The sequence below is a fragment of the Cetorhinus maximus genome, chromosome 11 (assembly GCF_964194155.1).
Source record: "Cetorhinus maximus chromosome 11, sCetMax3.hap1.1, whole genome shotgun sequence".
Classification (NCBI taxonomy): domain Eukaryota; kingdom Metazoa; phylum Chordata; class Chondrichthyes; order Lamniformes; family Cetorhinidae; genus Cetorhinus; species Cetorhinus maximus.
The window spans coordinates 82243362-82263140 of NC_135889.1; the positions used below are offsets into that span (position 1 = coordinate 82243362).

Below are 19779 nucleotides of genomic sequence, written 5' to 3' on the forward strand. Positions count from 1 at the left end.
GCACTCTCGGCTTAGGGAATCCACCCCCGCCCACACAGGGAGCGCTTAAAGTCACACTTAAAATGGCGGCACAGCGCTGGTGGGAGGCGCGCCTGCATGTGCCTGCACGCGCCCGCTCCTGAATTTCCCCCCCCGATGGGGGGAAAATTCTTCCCCGGGATGCGGAGGATGGGGTGAGTGAGGGGGAGAGATGTTAACGTAAATCAAAATTTGAGTTCAAATTTATCTTTTAAAAAGCACTGAAGTTAAAACGTTCTACAAAAAAAACAGACAAGAATGAGAAGGGGATTCAGTTTCTCTTTTAGTTGGGACATATAAATAAACATTTTTCTTTGCAAGACTCTTGCATAGTAACTGAGTTTAATTTGGTTAGCTATGAATCAAATACACTCCAAATTAAACAGAAAACTTAGAAAGCTTTATTTATGATAGTTGAAAGGAATAATCTTCATTGCCCAGACTTCCTTCATTTACCTGGCATTGTAAGTGCTATCTTGTAAATCCAATTGGATCTCAGCTGAGAGTCAGTTGATGGCCTTCAACTGAATTTTAATGAGAATTGACTTCTAATTAATATGCACATGAAGTACACAGGGTCTAATTAAAGTTAGATAGCATTAGAAATGCCATGATGCTGTTGCTGATGTTGTGGTTTCTATGGGGACTAATGCGCTGTACTTTAGATGAAGCTCATGAGAGTCCCAAAGCTTGCTTATTTGCTTTGAAAGGTTGACGTACAATGATGCCAAGTCTGGGTGGAAGAACATATTTTTAGGTTAAAGGAGAACCGCCCCCCTCACCTAACTCCCTCACTCACAAAACTCCAAGCTTGACACTCTGTTACACTCAAAACAGCTCTCATTGCAGACCAAATAGCACTAAGGAGGCCCTGATTTTATACTTCCTGGCAAACGACTGATTCAAGTTTATGAAAATCCAGTTTAAGCTAGCTACCTAATTAACTAGCTGCAGCTGCTCTCAGAGAGCTTGTATACCTCTGTTTAAGGCTGGAATAATCTTAACTTCTCTTAACTTAAGGAGTACTTTTTAGCTGATTGCTAGGTTAAAGAAAAAAACTAGACTTTGGATAGAAATTAACCCTTAAAATTCCCTCACTTACCAGCTCTCCGTGCAGTAGCAGCTCTCGTTTAAAAAAAAGTGCAACAGTATATAAAATAAAATCATAGAATGGTTACAGCACAGAAGGACAACATTATGTTTGTGCCACTTTTTGCAAGAGCCACTCACCTAGTCCAACACCCCCACCTTATCCTTGCAGTCCTGAATTTTTTTTTCAGGTAATTATCCAATTCTCTTTTGAAGGCTGCGATTGACCCTGCCTCCACCACAATCTCAGACAGTGTATTCCAGATCCCAACCACTCGCTGCATAAAAGTGTTATCCCTCAAGTCGCCTTTGCTAATCACCTTAAATCGGTGTGCTCTGGTTTTCAATCCATCCACCAATGGGAACAGTTTCTTCCTATTTTCTCTGCCAGGTTCCTTATGATTTTCAACAACTCTATCAAATCTCCTTTTAACCTTCACTTCTTTACAGAGAGCACCCCCAGCTTCTCTAATCTATCCATGCAACTCGAGTTGCTAGTCCCTGGAACCATTCACGTGAATCTTTTCTGCACCTTCTCTAATTTGCTGTATGTAAATGTATTTACAATTACTAATGAATGCATTACTAAGAAACAATAGAACTAGTGAACAAGGTTCCCATTATCCATGGTTCATATTGTCTAAATCAAATCATAACCTACTTAAAAACAAGGATACACTACATAGGGTTGCATTACTGGGTTTAGATTAATAGGCAAACAGACTGCAAAATTTTCAAATATCAATATAAGTAAACTTTGCTTTTATAATTCTACAGCTGTCAAAACGATCAACTACTTGTGTAAGGACTGCCAAGTTTTAAAACATCTGAAACAGATTTTAAGATGGTGTGAGTAATAACCAGTGTTCACTACTGTTCAATATTATTTCACTTCTGTCAGTATGCTGGCTTTAATGGTCCATGGAATTAATGCAGGGCCCTCAGTTCAGTAAATACTTTATTCAGTGTACTTTCTCCTAAAATGACAGAGCATTTCTGAATTGCTTTGCTGAGTGTGCTTTAAAAAAGATATTGCTTTTGCTATCTTAGGTAGATACTCATAAAATATTACAGGGTTATTTTGGGGAAAGGGGGAAAACAGATGCAAATGGTGCTCTGCTAGTTCAGCACACCTCTTTGAAATTCTGCTTTTAGCCTGCAGTTTTGATGCTAATTGATGATTACCACAATTTAAATGTACCTGGATGTGTTGAAATGGGCACCTGCATACTTATGCTCAAGCACCAATTGAAAGCAATCTTCTTTGTGTAGTATATTTAGACTTCAAGCACCCACTTCTGCTAAAGTTGTGGAGTGTAGTACCAGACAGACGATGGAAGATTTCAGAATGACTTAGGAACCAAGGGAGGCCACAAAGGTAGCTAATGTAGCAGATGTGGGAAGAGATGGTCCATTAGATATGAGTGGTATGATGTGAATCAAGCCATCTCACAAACACACTGCTCAAGAATTGCACCAGCATCACAATATCAACACACTTCATCTAACTCTACACTGACATTCACACACCCCACACCATTGCAAGGGCACTATTCAGACCTCAAACATATCGCACAGCTCTTCAAGTATGTGAGGCATCACACACAAACATACCTGCCAGTACACTCATCAACCACAGCTCTTTTGCTGGACAAGATAAGGCACCTGCAGGATCTGACAGGGGAAAGGGAAGCACAACTGTATCATTCCCCTTGAGGAGACAGTGCTGGACATGATCATGAGGGGAGTGGGAGAGGCCATGGGCACAGGCAGTGCAGGGAACAAAGCACTTTAAGATATATGTATACTTCAGTTTCCTTAAAGATTCACAGCGATTCCTGATCCACAGTCACCCAAAGCACTCCTCACTCCCAAAATCCATATGGCCTCACCATACACATCCTACTAACCCACGTTAACTTTTCCAATATTATCACTGCCAGCTCCCAGATATAAGATCCACCTCAGTAACTAGCCACCCAGAGGAAGTGGAAGATCCACTTTACTCCCCCATCCCCCAAAGAAGAAAAGAGGAGGGGGAAAAGGAAGGATGCACTGATCAATTGCTACCACTTTCACAGGCACCAGCTCAGAGACCAGCACCATGTGTAATGCAGGCAACGGGCACTAGTGGGCAGCAACCACACTGGGTGGAAGAAACACCACAGAGATCACCTTACAGGATGCTGTGGAGGAATTAGATGAGGACCTCATAGGACCAAGCTTCAGAAAAAGGCTGATGGATCTGATAAACCAAACGTTTGGTGCAATGAACATCCTGTCTGAAAGCTTACAGGTTGTGGCTGGGGTTGGGGAAATAGAGAGTCAACCTCCAGCTTGCTCCATGGCTTGATGCAGAGCCTGGAACCCATCCTGTACAGTATGGAGAGGCTAGTCAGATCCACCCAGTGACCTGTGAACCCTAAATTCATGTAGCACTTGACTGAGGTTGCAGCTTCTACTGAAGTCATTGCAACTTTCATAAAGTGCCAAACAGCTTGCATGGAACAAAGTGCTATAATGGAAGCCAAAACAGCTTTCATTGCACTACTTGCATCTTCCTTGGAATGTGAAGTGCTGCAATTGAAGCTCAGGCATCTGCCAGGGTGACTCTGGGCTTCTCAGTTAAAAGGCCTGCAGAAATCTCCAATTCCCAAAGATCAGCCCTCCTGCAGGCTGGCTGAACAGACACCTTGAAGTTGTGGCTGCATGAGAATCACAGAGCAGGAACTTACTGGCCTGTCCCTGGATGCCAGAGTTGTTACGCCTCCTGCTGCCACTTACTCTTACAGTTGCCTGTCAAACAGGTGGCTCAGGCTGCTGAAGCCTATTCTGAGATGGCGTAGCCGCATGTGAGCCCATCACACCTACAGTCTCTCGAAGGCAACACAGGATGTCATCTGAACAGTGTCTTCAGAATCTCAGCAGCTATCTACCTCATGTGCTGGAGATGCACTTCATAGAAACACCAAAGTAGGCAAGACCACTTTTAGATAGCCACTAAGGGTAAACAGCAAGATGAATAATTTAAGATTTTTAAGTGCTGTTGAGTATGCCGCGTTAATATTTGTTTTGCTGTAGATAAAGAGTGAGGATGGTGATTGGGTAGTGGTGGAATTTGTGGTCTCTTTTATTGCAGTGTTCATGGGGAAGGGATTGAAAAAGTTAAGTGCAAATGGTAAGCTCCCTGATTGGTCCTCAGTCATGGAAGGTAAGGACTGTGGTAACCGGTGCTCCAGAGTCTGATGGTGAAGGATGTGGCTCATAAGTGCATTTCATTAGATGTGAGTCGTCTGCCTGCAACACTCAGGTGCTCCACCAGGCTCTCCCTTTGTCTTCCTCCTCAACGTTCTCCTTCTCGTATCTTCCGGCTCCTGAGCTTGACCCTCTGGCATAGTTTCTGGTGTGTGTGTGTGTGTGGGGTGAGGGGGGAGGGTGGCGTAACAGCTGCGATGCAGTCTGCAGTCAACTATTCGGAGGTTTGCCTTTGCAGGTGGACTCAGCAGGTTTTTGGGTGAGAGACAAGATTTCCTATTGCTCACTAATTCTGTGGTTGTGGCACCTGCAAATTGCTTGCACTCTTTCAGCAGAGCAGCAGCTGATTTCTTAATACCTTCCTCTTTGTCCTCCCTTGGCCAAGAACTCTCTCTGTTGTTTCTTAGAGCTCTTCCTGGGATTCTGCACACAAAATGACTGTTCTCAGCCAGGCTTTGTGCAGTTCCAAAACTTAAAACACTGTGTCTCCTTTCAACACAAATTGGCTGCTAGGATGGACACCAACACAAGTCTGCGTGTGCGCACTGGTCTGCACATGCACAGAGAACCAATACTGCGCCCCAGTGTATGGTTTTGATTTTTTGCTGTCTGTAATTCATCTTTAATTTCATCTTTCAAACTCATCTTTGTCAGTGAGTATTTGCATATTCTATACCAGGGTGTTTAAGGCTGTACTTTGCCACATATGCATGGAAATCAGTCCAGCCCTCAACCCATCTCTCATGTATTATGCCTTATTTTTGTTTCAAATACTGAAGAAAAAGAAACTCACAATGCAACTATATATGTAGCACAATGAGAGCAATGTAGTGTATCATTACACTTAACAAGAAAAAAATAGGCATGTTGGTGTTTGCGAGGGAAAATAACCCTGGGTTCTGTCTTTGCTTGCATTTTATTTGTCAGCCTCTTGTGATGCGTAAGAGGGCAGATTGCGACTGCATTGCTGTTAGGAATCAGATGGAAATTAGAATCCCATAAGTAAATTGTACGAATTTTTTAGCTAAGATTAGACAATTTAAATTTGAATGGCTGCAAGTACAATAGGGGCCTTCACTGAAAAACAGTGAAATCAGGAGTGTGGTGTACACAGACGTCACCAGCAAATGGAACCTGTGACTCACAATGACGTCATGTTGGTGCAATTCTGCATGCTCCGAGTTGGCAGCAAATGCAGCCAACTTAAAATGGCTGCTATCCCAAACTATTGAATCATGCTTCCATATTAGGTATTGTGTTAGCCCCAGTCTGGGGGAGGCATAGGCCCTTCCATTATCTTTTTGGTCAAGGTAATTAGACTTTTTAAATGTCTGAGCCATTAACTTGAATGGTTCCCATTCTCCCAGTTTTGAGGAGATACGAAAGACCTATTCACACTTCCAGCGAAGCCACAGTGAGTTTCTGTTTATCTTTGTGAAAATGCAAAGGGGGAAGTGGTGGCATAGGGTATTGTCACTGACTAGTATTCCAGAGATCCAGAGTACCGCTCTGGGGAACAAAAACAAAAATACCTGGAAAAACTCAGCAGGTCTGACAGCCTCTGCGGAGAGGAACACAGTTGACGTTTTGAGTCCGTATGACCCTTCATCAGAACTAAGGAAATAGAAAGATGTGGTGAAATATAAGCTGGTAGAGAGGGGTGGAACAGGTAGAGCTCGATAGGGGAACAGTGATAGGTGAAGGCAAAGAAGAGATTGCCAAAGATGGCATAGACAAAAGGACAAAGGGGTGTTGACGGTGGTGATATTATCACAGGAATGTGAATCACATTCCTTAGATAATATCACCACCGTCAACACCCTTTTGTGTGCATCCCATGAATGAATTTTTTAAAAATTGAATTTTCAGAAGTCTTCACATGTCTTGAGATGTCTACCTGCAAACCACTTGGAGCCTTATAGAGCTTGACCACCTTGCTGTTGAAAAAGGTCAGGTGACTTTTGTCAGCTATTTTAAGGCTGGCTTGTGTCATTTATAAAGGAATATTAGCTGTTTTACAAGAATCTACAATATCAAAACTACATATTTGTGATAGGAGTAGAATGATTCTGGGGCCTAGTCGACCGCATGACTCTCTCCAGAAGCTGGTGCTCCTCTGCCTGGCCTGGCCTCATCTCCTCCTTCCATTCCTCCCCCAGACCACATAGCAAGATGCCCACGACTAAGCACTGCATTTCTCCTGGTGAATCCTATACGATCTCCAATAAGATACTGCATTCACTCTCTAAAGTCTTTAGAGAATTTCGAGGAAAAAATATCATGTGTTGGTGATGTCTTAACAAAGTATATCAGAAAGTCTCCCAGTGTGTCTCAAAAGTCCTCATCAAATACAGTTGAGGCAGTTGATCTTCAGCAGCAAGTGAATGCTGAAAGCTGAGCATGGCTTTAAGTAACACTCAAAATCTTCTGCGACACATTCTTTACTCCTATTCATGCAACTGGTTGCTATCAGGAGAGGTTACTCATTATTGCACATGCCTGTAAAATGGCTTGCAGCCTCTTTAATAAGTGCTAACAGACAAATTAATTGTCAATCAGAACCTTAACAATATTCAGGGGAGCTATTCCTAGCACACATTACAACTCCTTTATCACAATGATGACCTGTGTTAAAAACAGGCTGAACTGGCATCGCACCTCAAGACCACCTCAAAGGCTCTTTAGCACCTAAAGTATTGGGGATAATATCCTACTGGAAGTTCATGGAAGTATGATGCAAATGGTGCTTTAGTAAAATACAGATAACACATAGAAAGTGCACCACATTATTTATTACTTTAATGGAACGTTAACATATTAAGAGCTTAGCTTTTAGATAGATGCCACAAATTAGCCACTTGTTAGGGAAAAAAAAATATGGGGCTGAAAGTATGCAGTAGCTGCAGCCTAGTATAATGTGAGGGATGTGCTTGCCCAAGACCTCTGGTATCAACCCTGACAAACTTTGTGGAGACATTTAAATGTCTTACATGAGCATTTGCCCTCCCTGGGCACACTTTGGGCATCTGCCCATGAAGGAGGTTGGATACTGCAGTAGAAGTGTCTGAGATCAGAAGGGAAATTCACCCTCTGCTAGAAAGCAGCCACCGGTGTCCTCTTGGCCCTTTAAAAGGTCAAAGTCAAAAGCTTAGCTGCCACACTCTGACTGGAGTTATGGTGCTTATAGGCTTGAGTGGTGCAAGTAAGTAAGTGAGAGAGAGAGAGAGAGAGAGTGTGTGTGTGAGAGAATTTTGAACTGATTAAGTTGAGACTTGTTAAGTGCTGTGGAATGGAACCTTTCCCTGTTTCTGAATTCCAGCATCAACACCAACCTGCCTCAGGCCCAACCTCAGAAGAGCAATGCAAACCATCTTAGTAAGGTGGCTTCTCATTTCCCACACCAACCATCCTGTGGCAGCTTTAAGAGAGATTAGTGCCAAATTAGGGGCAATTTTATACACTCATGACTAATAGCAACTGGATTCAGGATTTGTTTATTTGTCTTTCTAATACTGTAACTTAACAGATACATTGGCACAGCATCACAGCATGATCTGGAATTCTTGCAATTTTATGCTAAAAGTGAATTTCCTGGCTGTTTTTAGCACATTTGCAATGCAAAAATGGCGCAGGAAATCTTCTCAGGCAGCATAATTGCCAGAAGCTGTTTCTTTCCAATTTCTGTCATTAAAACACTTCTCCCGAGTTCCCTGTATACTTTCTGAATGTTCCTATTATTTGCCCACCAAGTGCTGACTGATCTCATTTACTTGTCAGCATGAGGGCCTGTGGCACTGCAATTCTGGGTTTGCTAGTTCTATGCTCCTAATGTACGGTGGTTAACAGGCTGAGATGTATTAGACAAAGCAGCTGCCTGATCAGCTGAAACAGTTGGTAATGAGGGGTTTTGGAACCTGAAGGGTTTGACCAGCGATTTCTGCACCTGTGAATTTTTATTTTTTGCAATTCTACCTACAAACACCTGGTTATCCTTCTGAAGACTACTGACACTTTCAGACCACGAAAATATTTTTGGCCTCACCCACCCTCTATACAAAATTATTAAGCAAGTGATACAATTAATCAGTTAGGTCTTCAAAGTGAAATCTGTAAAGGTAAGTTTAGGCAAAGTTCCGTCATGCCAGCGGGTAGTTAGGATCAATTTTGTTCAAGTCAAATGAAATGGTCCATTGATAGCATTGCATTATGTTGTCCTGAATGGACTGAGTAATCATGAATGCTTCATGATTCGTATCTTGCCTCATTCCACCAAATATTTTCTCGCTCCACGTTCGAAGAGATTGAAGAAGGACAAACGTGAAAGATATGAATTACAAACAGAAAATGCAGGAAAGGGGGTAAGGATGGGAAACTGAACAGAAGCGAAGGTCTGTGATAGCGTGGGAGGCCGAAGAAATTAAATGACAAGAATGTTGATGGTTCAAGGTCAAAGGGAGCGGTAATGGGATAAGTAAAGAAACAAAAGATGTATCTAGAGGGGGTGTGAATGGCACTATCATGAACAGCTGCAAAAAAGATAGAAAAAGCAAAACTAGCAAAGGAAAAGGAGGCAAAATAGGGGCAGAGGTTGCAATCTGAAATGGTTAAACTCAATCTTGAATCCAGAAGGCTGTAAAGTGCCAAATCAAAAGATGGGGTGCTGTTCTTCAAGATGACATTGAGCTTCACTGGGACGCTGCAGGAGGCTGAGGACAGAGAGGTCAGAGTGGGAAGAAGGTGGGGAATTAAAATGACAGGCAACCAAAAGTCAGGGTCATGCTTACAGACTGAGCAGAGGTGTTCCACAAAATGGTCATTCAGTCTGCGTTTAATCCCCCAATATAGAAGAGACGGCATTGTGAACAGCGGATACAGTAAAGTAAATTGAAAGACGTACAGGTAAATCATTGCTTCACTTGGAAGGAGTGTTTGGGGCCTTGGATGGTGACATAGGAGCTACATTTCCTGTGCTTTCATGGAAGAGTGCCATGGGAAGGGTTCTGACTTTGGAGATGATTGAGGAGTGGACCAGAGTGTCACAGAGGGAATACTCCCTGGAATTCTGAAGGAGGAGGAGAGGGGAGGATGTGCTTGGCGGTGGCATCACGCTGACAGCATTTGTGGAGAGAAAATAGAAATAACAGAACATGGCCATTGACTACAGAGGCTGTTGAGATGGAAGTTGAGATGGAAGTAGAGGACAAGGGGAAGCCTATCATCCTCCCCTGTTACCCTATCAGAGGCCTTTTCTTTTGTTCTTTTTGCCACCCTTCTCCAACCCCCTTCATTTGCTCAAAACCTGTTACATCTCTAACTTTTCCTAGTTCTGATGAAAGGTCATTGACCTGAAACATTGGGCTGAATTTTGCCGTCGATGAGCAGGGGGTGGGGCCCACTCGCCGACGCGCAAAATGACACTGGATGACGTTAGGGGGAACCCAATTTAAATCTTCAGGAAGGCGGGCCCGCAGCAAAATCAGCTGTGGGCCCGCCGACCTGTCAATGGCCAATTGAGGCCATTGACAGGATCATTAAAACAATTAAAGGACCTGTCCGTCCAACCTTAAGGTTGGTGGGCAGGCCAGGAGCCCCGGCGGGGAATAGAAAAAACATGAAACCTCATCCATTGACGGGATGAGGTTTCATGTAGGGATTTAAAAAGCTGAATAAAGTTTTAGTGAAATTTATTAATATGTCCCATCTCGTGTGACATTGTCACATGAGGGGGACATGTTAAGGATTTTTTTTTCCTATTTTTATTGTTTATACAACTGTCAGCGATCTCCCTGAGGCTGCACTTAGCCTCAGGGAGATGTGCGTTCTTTCATGCGCATGTGCGAAAGAGCGCACTCTCGCGTTTGGGGAATCCTCCCCGCCCGCACAGGGAGCAGCGCTCCCCGCCGGGCGTCATGCTGGGCAGGCCTTAATTGGCCTGCCCACTTAAAATGGCAGCAGGGCCCGCTTCTCTGGCGGAGATCGGCTCCCCGCCCTCCAGAGATCAGGTCGGGCCCGCCCACCCGCCTGGTAGGCAGAAAATTCTGCCCATTATCTCTGTTTTTCTCTCCACAAATACTGTCAGACCAGCTGAATATGCCCAGTGTTTTCTGTTTTTATTTTCAATTTCCAGCATCCACGGTATTTTGCTTTCATGAAAGATCTGAATATCTGATTCACGTTATAGGGAGATGCTATTGTTATGCTATTGTATAGTTAGAAATTGGACAAGTAGGTCATGTCCCAAAAGACAAAATATTAAGACTGTTTATGGGAGTGACTAACTGTGCTTCAGGATTTAAGTCAAAACTCTGAACCTGTGACACCCAGCTAGGTTCTTTTTGTGCAAAGCTGTAAGGCCCCCCTCTTATTTAAAAAGAGAAAAGGAAGACTTGCATTTATATAGCTCTTTTCATGACCGTCAGACATCTCAAAGTGCTTTACAGCCAATAAATTACTTTTGAAGTGCAAATAGCCACGTTGTAATGTACTTAAGAGAAGTTTTTTTTCCTTACAACAATGTTTTAGTGAATCTGTAAATGCATTTTTTTGACTCAGTAGCTCTATCAATTGTTCATTCAAATCACAATTTGCAAGTCTTGGAGTTTGAAGCCAGCCTCAAGTAGAACCTGAACACCTGAACGCTTGCTGAACACAATGTGCCAGTTCATGGTGGAACCACTAGATGGAGTGTAGTGCAGCAGCGAGCATTCTAATTTTATGGGGAGAAGGCGTTGAAACAGCAGCCTCACTACTGTACCTGCCACTGATTGTGGAACAGCATTTATAGAAATCACTCCAAACAAGGTGAAGAAAAAAATGTGGCACTGAAAAATGGCACAGATAAATATGGAAATGGCAGTAGGATGTTTTCCTCTCACAGTCATGTGCTTTTAGATTTGTATGAAAGTGCATCAAGAAAATATGGACTTTTCTCCTTTCTGCACATTTCCTGCTGATTTTCATGTTTTTCCATACTTCTGGCTACTTCTCAATACTGTTTTGCGCTTTTGCTCCCATTCCAAACCCAGACCTTGCTACAGATTCTCCAGTTTGAGCGAGTTAGACTTACACAACTTGAGCGGACATGTTATTCAATCATCTTTAAACAAGTGGAAATGCTCAATATATGAAATAGACTGCGCTGTAAATGCTGCAGAGCAGTTTCATTTATCTAAGGAGTTTGGGTCCATCGGCTCAAACACAGTAAATGTAATTATCTCTTACCTTGATAATTAGCAGGAAACCCAAATGGGAGCTATAAGTGGGGAATCAAAGTAACTTCTTCAAATAGGAGACAGTGAAGCAAGTAAGGCAAATGTCTAGTTTTAAAAAAGGTTCGAAAAAAAGAGGCATGCATTCCCCCTTACCATAGATTTGTGCCTGATTTTTTAAGAGATTGACATTTACAACTCATTATATGTATTTATGGCCAAAGATTGATGCAGCATTGTTTTTGTTTCTTAAGATTTATTCTGTTTTTTTCCATAGGCTCCTTGGTTATGGGAAACAAGGCACTGTTGGTACAGCTATCCCTACCAGGTAACACATTAATTGACATACAACATGTACCTCTTTTAGGCATTGTTATATTGGCTAACTGAGATGTAGTGTCATGAACAGTGTCATCAGCTTTTCTGCATTATGTACAAACTATACTGCCTTTATTTAAAAGAAGCAATATATGTATAAAAATCATGGGAGAGCCTTGTTATTGCAAACCCTGTTCATAAATAATGGTCCGTAACTTCCGAGCTCCCCAGTGTCGGATTGCGGGGTACCCCAAAGATACGCTTGGGAATCCTTCTGGGAAGTCCCCAGGTAAGGGCTTTCACGGCAATTGCCCAGAAACACACACTTCTTCCGGACAATTGCGCTGCACTGGGAACCATTTGAAAATGCAGTTTAAATTGCTAACTTCAGATGGTTCCGCTGGGATTATACCAATCCTGTCGGGGTTACAGCTTTCCGGTGGGGTGGGACACGGTGGTCCTTTGTTCAGAGGCACTCAGTTTCTGATCGAGGAAGGGTTGTGGTTCTGTTGAGAATCCATTAGAGGCTGGCAGCTCCTCATTGATTGGCAGGACCACCAGGGAGGCAATGGTTCTTGTTGGCAATGAACCCACTAGTGGCCCAGGATCGCCTTGGGAATGGATTCCTTTTTTCCCTGGCCTTCTCAGCATTGAATGGGAACCGCAAAGGCAGGAAGTGAAAGACTATATGAAATGCAGATGGTCCCAGCTATTACTTGAGAAACATGATTTAGTAAATAGTATGACCAGTTTCTGCCATTCTCTTGCACCATTTATTTCACCCTGGCATTATTTCAAACATTGATCCTCTCTTATCGTATTCACATGCATATTATAAATCTTTGCTTTACAACTGTACTGATAATAATCTCTCATCAACTAGTATATGGTCAGGGTAATAAAAATATAGCTTTTTAGTCCCAGTTTACAGTGAGTCAGAACATTGTTTGCTTTTGATAAACTCATCTACCGGAATCTTATGGGAACAACAAACAGGGAAGCACCAAAGAGAATGATCATTTATTACTATTTTATGGTCTGATCAAGAGTCTGAGTTCATTCCAGTAAGCTATTTCATTTATTGTGCCTGGAATATATGCTATATAGGCAAAGTTTCATGGTAAATCATTGATATTATACTAATATTTGCAGCAGAGAGCTGCCATCGTGAATTCTGCTCTATTTGGTAATTCAGTAACAAGTTATGATTACAACATCCATGGATCATTTGTAATTTTTTTTATTGCGCATCGTTGTGACAGTGTAACAGATTCCTCAAGCTGTTATTCTTTGAAACAGCCAATTTTTAAAAAAATAAAATTTAAAGTAATTACATTCTGTGCAATGAGATACTGCCCCATCTTACGAAAGGGCCATTAAAAATTCCAAGACTGCGATTGCTAGTCAGTACATACATCAGAATGTGAAAGCTAAATGTTTTACCAGACTACAATTTTGGCTGGTATACAATGACTAGGGGCAGTACATTATTTGAATTAAGATATTAAAGTGCACATTGAGCAGACTTGTAATACTTGTACGAGCTTTATCTGGTTAAGCAGTATGCACTATTTACTTATTTTACTTAGCTTAATATCTGTCTTACACTGTACATACTCAAAGTAAAAACTATGATAGAGAAAAAAAGGTAGCAATGTTTGATTCACTTTGAAAAAATATTTAAAAAGTACATAAAACAGGAGCTAAGTACCCTTTCAAGCATGAATAATAACATATTGATAAAACTTCCATAGCAACACTTGCTGATAAGAGTTAATAATTCATTCAAAGCAGAGCTACACTACTTTGCATTCAAGAAAATGGAGAGGATGTCTCAGCCTCTAATACACGTTACTTACAATAGCTCAAGCTTGCCTGGAATGAGCCCAATCCATTAACAGTTACAATGCCTAACTGTCAATTTCTATTTTAATATATGTTTAATAAATTGCACAAGATTACAAGATAATTGCAGACAAGCGGAGCAGTAGCAAAAAGAGATATTAACATATGCTTCAGTCATTCGAGGAGAGTGATTGGAAGTGGGGAAGAGAAGGACTGAGGTTACAGGTATAATGCAGGACTGCTTTTCTATTCTTACTACTAATGTGAATAACCTCACACTTTCTCACATTATACTCCATCTGCCACCTTGCTGCCCACTCAAGTAACCTGTCTCTATCTCTCTGCAGCCTCTTTGTGTTCTCCTCACAGCCTACAGCAAACCCGGATACATTACTCTCAGTCTCTTCCCATGTCATTAATGTAGATTGTAAATAGGTGAGGCCCCAGCACTGATTCTTGCAGCACTCCATTAGTCACATCCTGACTTGAAAATGTCCCATTCATCGCTACTCTTTACTTTCTGTCTGTTAACCAATCCATGCTAATATATTATCCTCAACTCCATAAGCCCTTACCTTGTGTATTAAGCTTTAATATGACCACCTTGAGTGCCTTCTGGAAATCATTTACTGGTTCTCTCTGTTGTGATATGATGTGCATGCGTCTTTAAGGGAGTGCATCATAAACAGCTGTCAATAATTACCACCTCAACAGGATATGAAGTCCCATGACTTGTAGGCAGTTGGTAAGCAGCAGGTAGAGATCAGATGTACCAAACTTAGCCTCCCAGTAAATCTATCTGAATATAATCTTATCTTCAAAGAAAGAACCCATATCCTTGTATGTAACTGGTATATTCATGTCGAAAACAAGCAGAACATAACATGGTGGCAGCATGGTTTTTGAAGATCTGACTGAACAAATTTACAAGCTTCAATCCTTCATATGCAACTGAAGAAAAGAGCTGGTGGGAAAGTGAAAAAACTAACCAGACTCACTGCATGTAGGGTTCTGCAGCTTTGTAGGGGCTCTACACACTGTAACTCCAATCTGGGATCGCACCTCGCTCACCCAGTAGGCATTGGGTCTTGGTAAGGGGTTAGCATTTGGGAGAGCTTAGATAGTAAAATTTTATCTGCTGTGAAGTTTAAGCAGGAACAGAAATTAAATAGCCGACTGCAGGTGTTTCATTTTAAGTAGAACGCCACTGACAGGAGAATTCATTACTGCTGAAGCTGGGCTGAAAAGAAAAGCCTATTTGTTTAATAAATTGCACAAGATGACAAGATACTTGCAGATAAGGGGAGCAGCAGTACGAGGAGGTACTGAAGTGTGCTCTCAATAATTCGAGAAGGGTGATGAGAAGTGGGGAACAGAAGGGCTGAGGTTACAGGTTACGCAGGGCTGCTCCTAACAGCTAGAAGGAGACTGTAAAAAAGCTTTCTCACTGTTTCACTTTCCCTTTGAAGCAGGCAGCTCCATTTTGCACGAAAATCACTGCTGTTTTGTGCGTAGAACTTAGGATGGAATTTTCCACCCCTGTTGGCGTCGGGTGTCATGGCGGCTGTGAGTGGACAATATGGTGTGAAGGCCAACACTGGTTTTATGCCATCGTGAAACCAGTTTGTGATCGTCATCTCTGCCTGTCAACGGCGGGCCGCCTTTCCCATTGTCCAATACCAGGAGCCTATTTTCAATGCATTTGCTCCTCATCATCTTGCCTGCTCACCAGAATCATCCCCCCATATCAAATTTACTGACCATGTCTGGGGCCCAGAACATGTCTCGACAAGCGTGTCATGCATAAGTCGGGACACCGTTAGGGCCTTGCTCACATCGCGGACATTTGAGGAGCAGAAGGAGCCCTACAGTTACCGGACCCTGGGGGAACATGTGCATTGCATGCTGGGTGGATTCTCAGGGACATGGCTCTGCCGTGAAGCAGCTCACGGAAGGTGGGAGGTCTCTGTTGATGTTGGGCGTGTGCTTTGGGACATCACGGTCTTTGCCATAGGCTCTGACGGATGGGCAGGGGGTGGGGGAAGGAAGGTCCAGCTGTGACTGGGAGAGGAAGGTGTACCAGGAGGGACAGGGTTGGGAGAGGAAGGTCTAGGTTTGACTGGGAGAGAAGGGGTGTATCGGGGTAGGGAGAGTGGGTGAGGTTGAGGTTGTGAGGGAGGTAACAAAGGTGTCGGGAGCGTGAGGTTAGGAGGGGGGAGGGAGTAAGAGTGGAGGAGGAATTAAGGGTGGAGGAGTGAGTAAGTGGGGGGGAATATCCAGGTGAACATGCCAGGGAGGGGTCTGTGGAGTCAATGACTGCCTCCTGGGGAACGAACTGAGGGTGGGCATGGTAGGAGGGAATGGTGACTATGAGAGGGGGCAGAGTGACCCGGAAGGGTGGGAGGGTGAGGTTGTGTCGGTAGCAGTAGAATGGATGGTGAGGATTGGTGGGGACTCGGAGGCAGACGAGGACCCTGGGGATGGGAAGGAGGAGGTCAGGGAGGTCAATATGGCTGGTGTGGGATTCTCGGGAAGGTAGAGAATTTGCATGTCCAACTGGACATCCTAGAAAGAAAAGGGTTCTGGTTGGTAGGTGACAGTGGGAGGTGGAAGTTGATGCCAGGGGGGTCAGCAGTGATGGGGGAAAGGACATGGGTGACCGGGGGAGGGGAAAGGATGGGGGAGCTGAGAAGAAACGTTACAACTGTGTTTTTGAAATCAAAAGTGAGCGGAGCCTCGTGTTGGGTGGGCACAGGTGCTACTTGGGAATGCCATCATTGCAGGGCAGCTCAGATGGACAACTGAAAAAGAACCCCAGCAGACAGCAATGAACATGCTCAGGACGGTGAGATGAGAGTGATGGAGGAAGGCTCCATGTGCGTGGGAGAGTGCTTGCATGAGGCTCCGAAAGGCACTGCCACACACACACTTCTCCCTCCAGAATCACTCGTGGTCTGGCTGCATGCAGCTGAACTGTTAGCTGAGTGTGGGGAATGCAGGGGGAGGACTCACGAAGCCTGTAAATGAAGCTGAAAGACACCATTACATATTACTTAGTGAAAGTGAATACATTTTCAGATTATAAAGTGTCAAAATGTGCTCACCTGTGCAACCACTTGTGATCAGAAATTCTTACCTTTGCTAGGTCTACCACTCCTTGTAGGTGCTGCCCTGACATCACAGGAGAGGTGGAGATAGCCTGTGCAATGGTTGGCCCTGGTGCCTCTGATGACTTCGGCGCAGGTCCTCTGGAGAGCCGAGGCCTTGCTTTGGCTGTTCTCCTGTGGGCCAGTTGCTCCTTCTGCAGTTACAGGGGGCGAGGTTGAGGGGGTCACAGACAAAGGGGGCTGGGTGGGAGAGGACAGCTTCTGAAATTCCTGAGTGGATGACCCTGGGGCGTCCAACTACTGCTCCTCCTCCCTTCGGGTGCCCGAGGGATGTGACTAGACTCCTTGAGGGGAAGGAGCATCTAGAGAGACCTTAAAGTGCCCCGTTTCCCTCTCCCGTTGCCAGTGCAGAAACTCACTCATGGCTACCACGATGGAGTGCAGGTCTGTGTGCATCTCTGCGTTCTGCTGTTCCAAGGTCGCCATGGCGTCCGTCATCTTTCCCATGGAGACCCTCATATGTGCACATGTGGGCACCACTTCATCAGAGAGCAGGCATTTGCACTCCTCGAACTCACCTGCTACTCTGTTGAGGGCTTCCAACAGCTGTACATGATGTTCCCATGCCTTCTGCTGACTCTTCACGATGAGTTGGAAGGCCAAATCCAGAGGCTCGTCATCTGACTCAACCTCACGGATGCCTCTTCCCCAGCAGTCCTCTGAGTGCCGGGGTGCTCAGCTGAACCTGCCTGCTCCTGCTGTGGACACATGTCCATGCGGTGATCACCAGATTGTGAACCCAATTCTGCTCTAGATCTAGGTCCCACCGAGGTGTGTGTCTCTGTGCTGGTGGAGGGTGTGGGTATGTGCTGTGACAGGTCTTCCAGGCTGCTTATTTCGAGCTCTTCAATGGGGGAGGTGTCATCTTGGCTGGAGGTGAGCAGCTGGATGGAGCTGAGGGACTGTCTGGCTGAGGGTGTTGGTCACTTGGCAGAGATCCCTGTGAACAAAAGTAGAGATAATTAGTGCATAGCAGCAGAGTCAAAAACAGGAGAGAGAGCATTCACAGAAAGAGGGATGATGTGGCGCGTAGTAGGATTATCATGTGGGTGTTTGCCACTGACCTCACAGTCACTGCATGCATGGTCCATGTCTTCACCAGTCAGCGTGATGGCATGCTCCTCAAAGTGAGAGAGGGGTCTAATGTGGGTCACTTCACCCCTGGTCTGGGACCTCTCCCTGCTGCTGTGAGCCAGCTTCTCCTGCATGAAAACGGATGGAGAGAGTGTGAATAGGACGCATGGCACTGCGTGGAATGTTTGTGTGGTGAGTGGAGTCATGGACCGGATGAGGCCGTGAGCTCCAGATGATATATAAGGGAGAGGTGAGGGTGTGTGTGAGAGTTAGTGGTGTTGTCCCTTGAAGTGTGAGGTCCCTGTGGATGTGTGATGGGTTTGTGAGTGTGAGTTGAGAGTGATGAGAAGAGTAACGGATGAGAGCATCCATCCTCTACCTACACTGGATGGCTGACCTCTGTGCTCCAGTGGGACTGACCACTGCCTTCCAGGTCGAATTGGTACTCCGGTGGACCTGCTGCAGCAGGAGCCGGGGTAGAGGACATTGCAGTTGTCTTCCACTGCATCCAGCAGGTGTCCCAGAGAGGCGTCACTAAATTTGGGCGCTGCTGTCTTCTTTGCTTTCGGGGCCATCTGTCACTTGGAGCAGTCCTGGTCTGAAGACATGAAGTAAGCTATGCTCTGGTGCACTTTAAATAAGGTGCCTGGAGCAAGGAAGTGCTGAGGTCACTGCATGGCAGGCAAATCCAAGCCCGCCTGCCATCAATCCAGCGTGTTCCCCATGAATGCATTGTTAATGAGGTTAGTCATGCCAGGAATGGGACAATACGACACGAAATCCGCCATTGCTGCCGGCGGGTAAAACAATCCTCTTTTCTGTCAGCTATTGCACTTTATGCAAATCTCAGACATTCCTGCCCTTAGAATTAAACCAGGAAAATTCAGAAAGTGCTCAACAGCGTCAGCATTGCTGTCAAGCAGCACCCTATGACCGGCTGAGGCAATAGCCACTAAAGGTACTGTAACTCATAATAACATAGGGCAGAATCTTTGGGTCGCGCTTGCGTCCCGATGTCACCACACATCATTCTGATCTTCAGTTCGGCAGGTGCGCAGCGGAGTCAGCTGTCAAAGGCCTATTAAGGCCACTTAAAAATTAATTAAAGTAATTAACTGAGCCCAGGCAGCCTTTACATTTATCATGAAACCTCATCCACGGGCGGGATGGGGTTTCATGAAGTGTCTATAAATTAAATAAATGTTTTCATTAAAGTTCATTGACGTGTCCCAGCTCATGTGACATGAGGGGACATGTCTTCAATTTTTTTTCTCTTTATTAAAAATTTTAGAACTTAAACTAATCTCCCTGAGGCAGCTCTGTGCGCTCAGCGCTTCCGGATGCGCGTCACGTAGGGCGGGCCTTAATTGAACCGCCCATGTAAAATGGTGGCGCCCAGCCGATCGCGGATGGCAATCAGCTGCTCACACGCCCGCACCCGCCGGAGTAGGAGCAGGAGTAGGCCATTCAGCACTTCAAGCCTGCCCCGTCATTCAATAAGATCATGGCTGACCTGCCCCAGGCCTCAACTCCTCTTTCGTGGCAGCTCCTCATAGCCCTCAACTCCCCGATATTTCAAAATCTATCTACCTCTTTAAATACTTTCAGTGATCTAGCTTCTGCAACTCTCTGTGGTAGAGAATTCCAGACATTCACCACCTTCTGAGAGAAGAAATTATTTCGCATCTCAGTATTAAATGAGTGTCCCCTTATTCTGTAACTATGTCCCCTGGTTCGAGATTCCCCCCACTAGTGGAAACATCTTCTCAACATCTACCCTGTCAAGCCCCCTCAGAATCTTGTAC

The 19779-nt window shown here is 44.5% G+C and overlaps 1 protein-coding gene across 4 annotated transcripts in view; it reads left to right on the forward strand.

The window, feature by feature from the left end:
* cers6 (ceramide synthase 6) overlaps positions 1-19779 on the forward strand; it is a 332569-nt gene that overhangs the window by 223650 nt on the left and 89140 nt on the right. For all 4 annotated transcript variants that reach the window (XM_078552321.1, XM_078552320.1, XM_078552318.1 and 1 more), the window contains exon 5: positions 11848-11898. In XM_078552321.1, coding sequence (XP_078408447.1) covers positions 11848-11898 — 51 coding nt within the window. The remainder of the gene's footprint in view (positions 1-11847; positions 11899-19779) is intronic.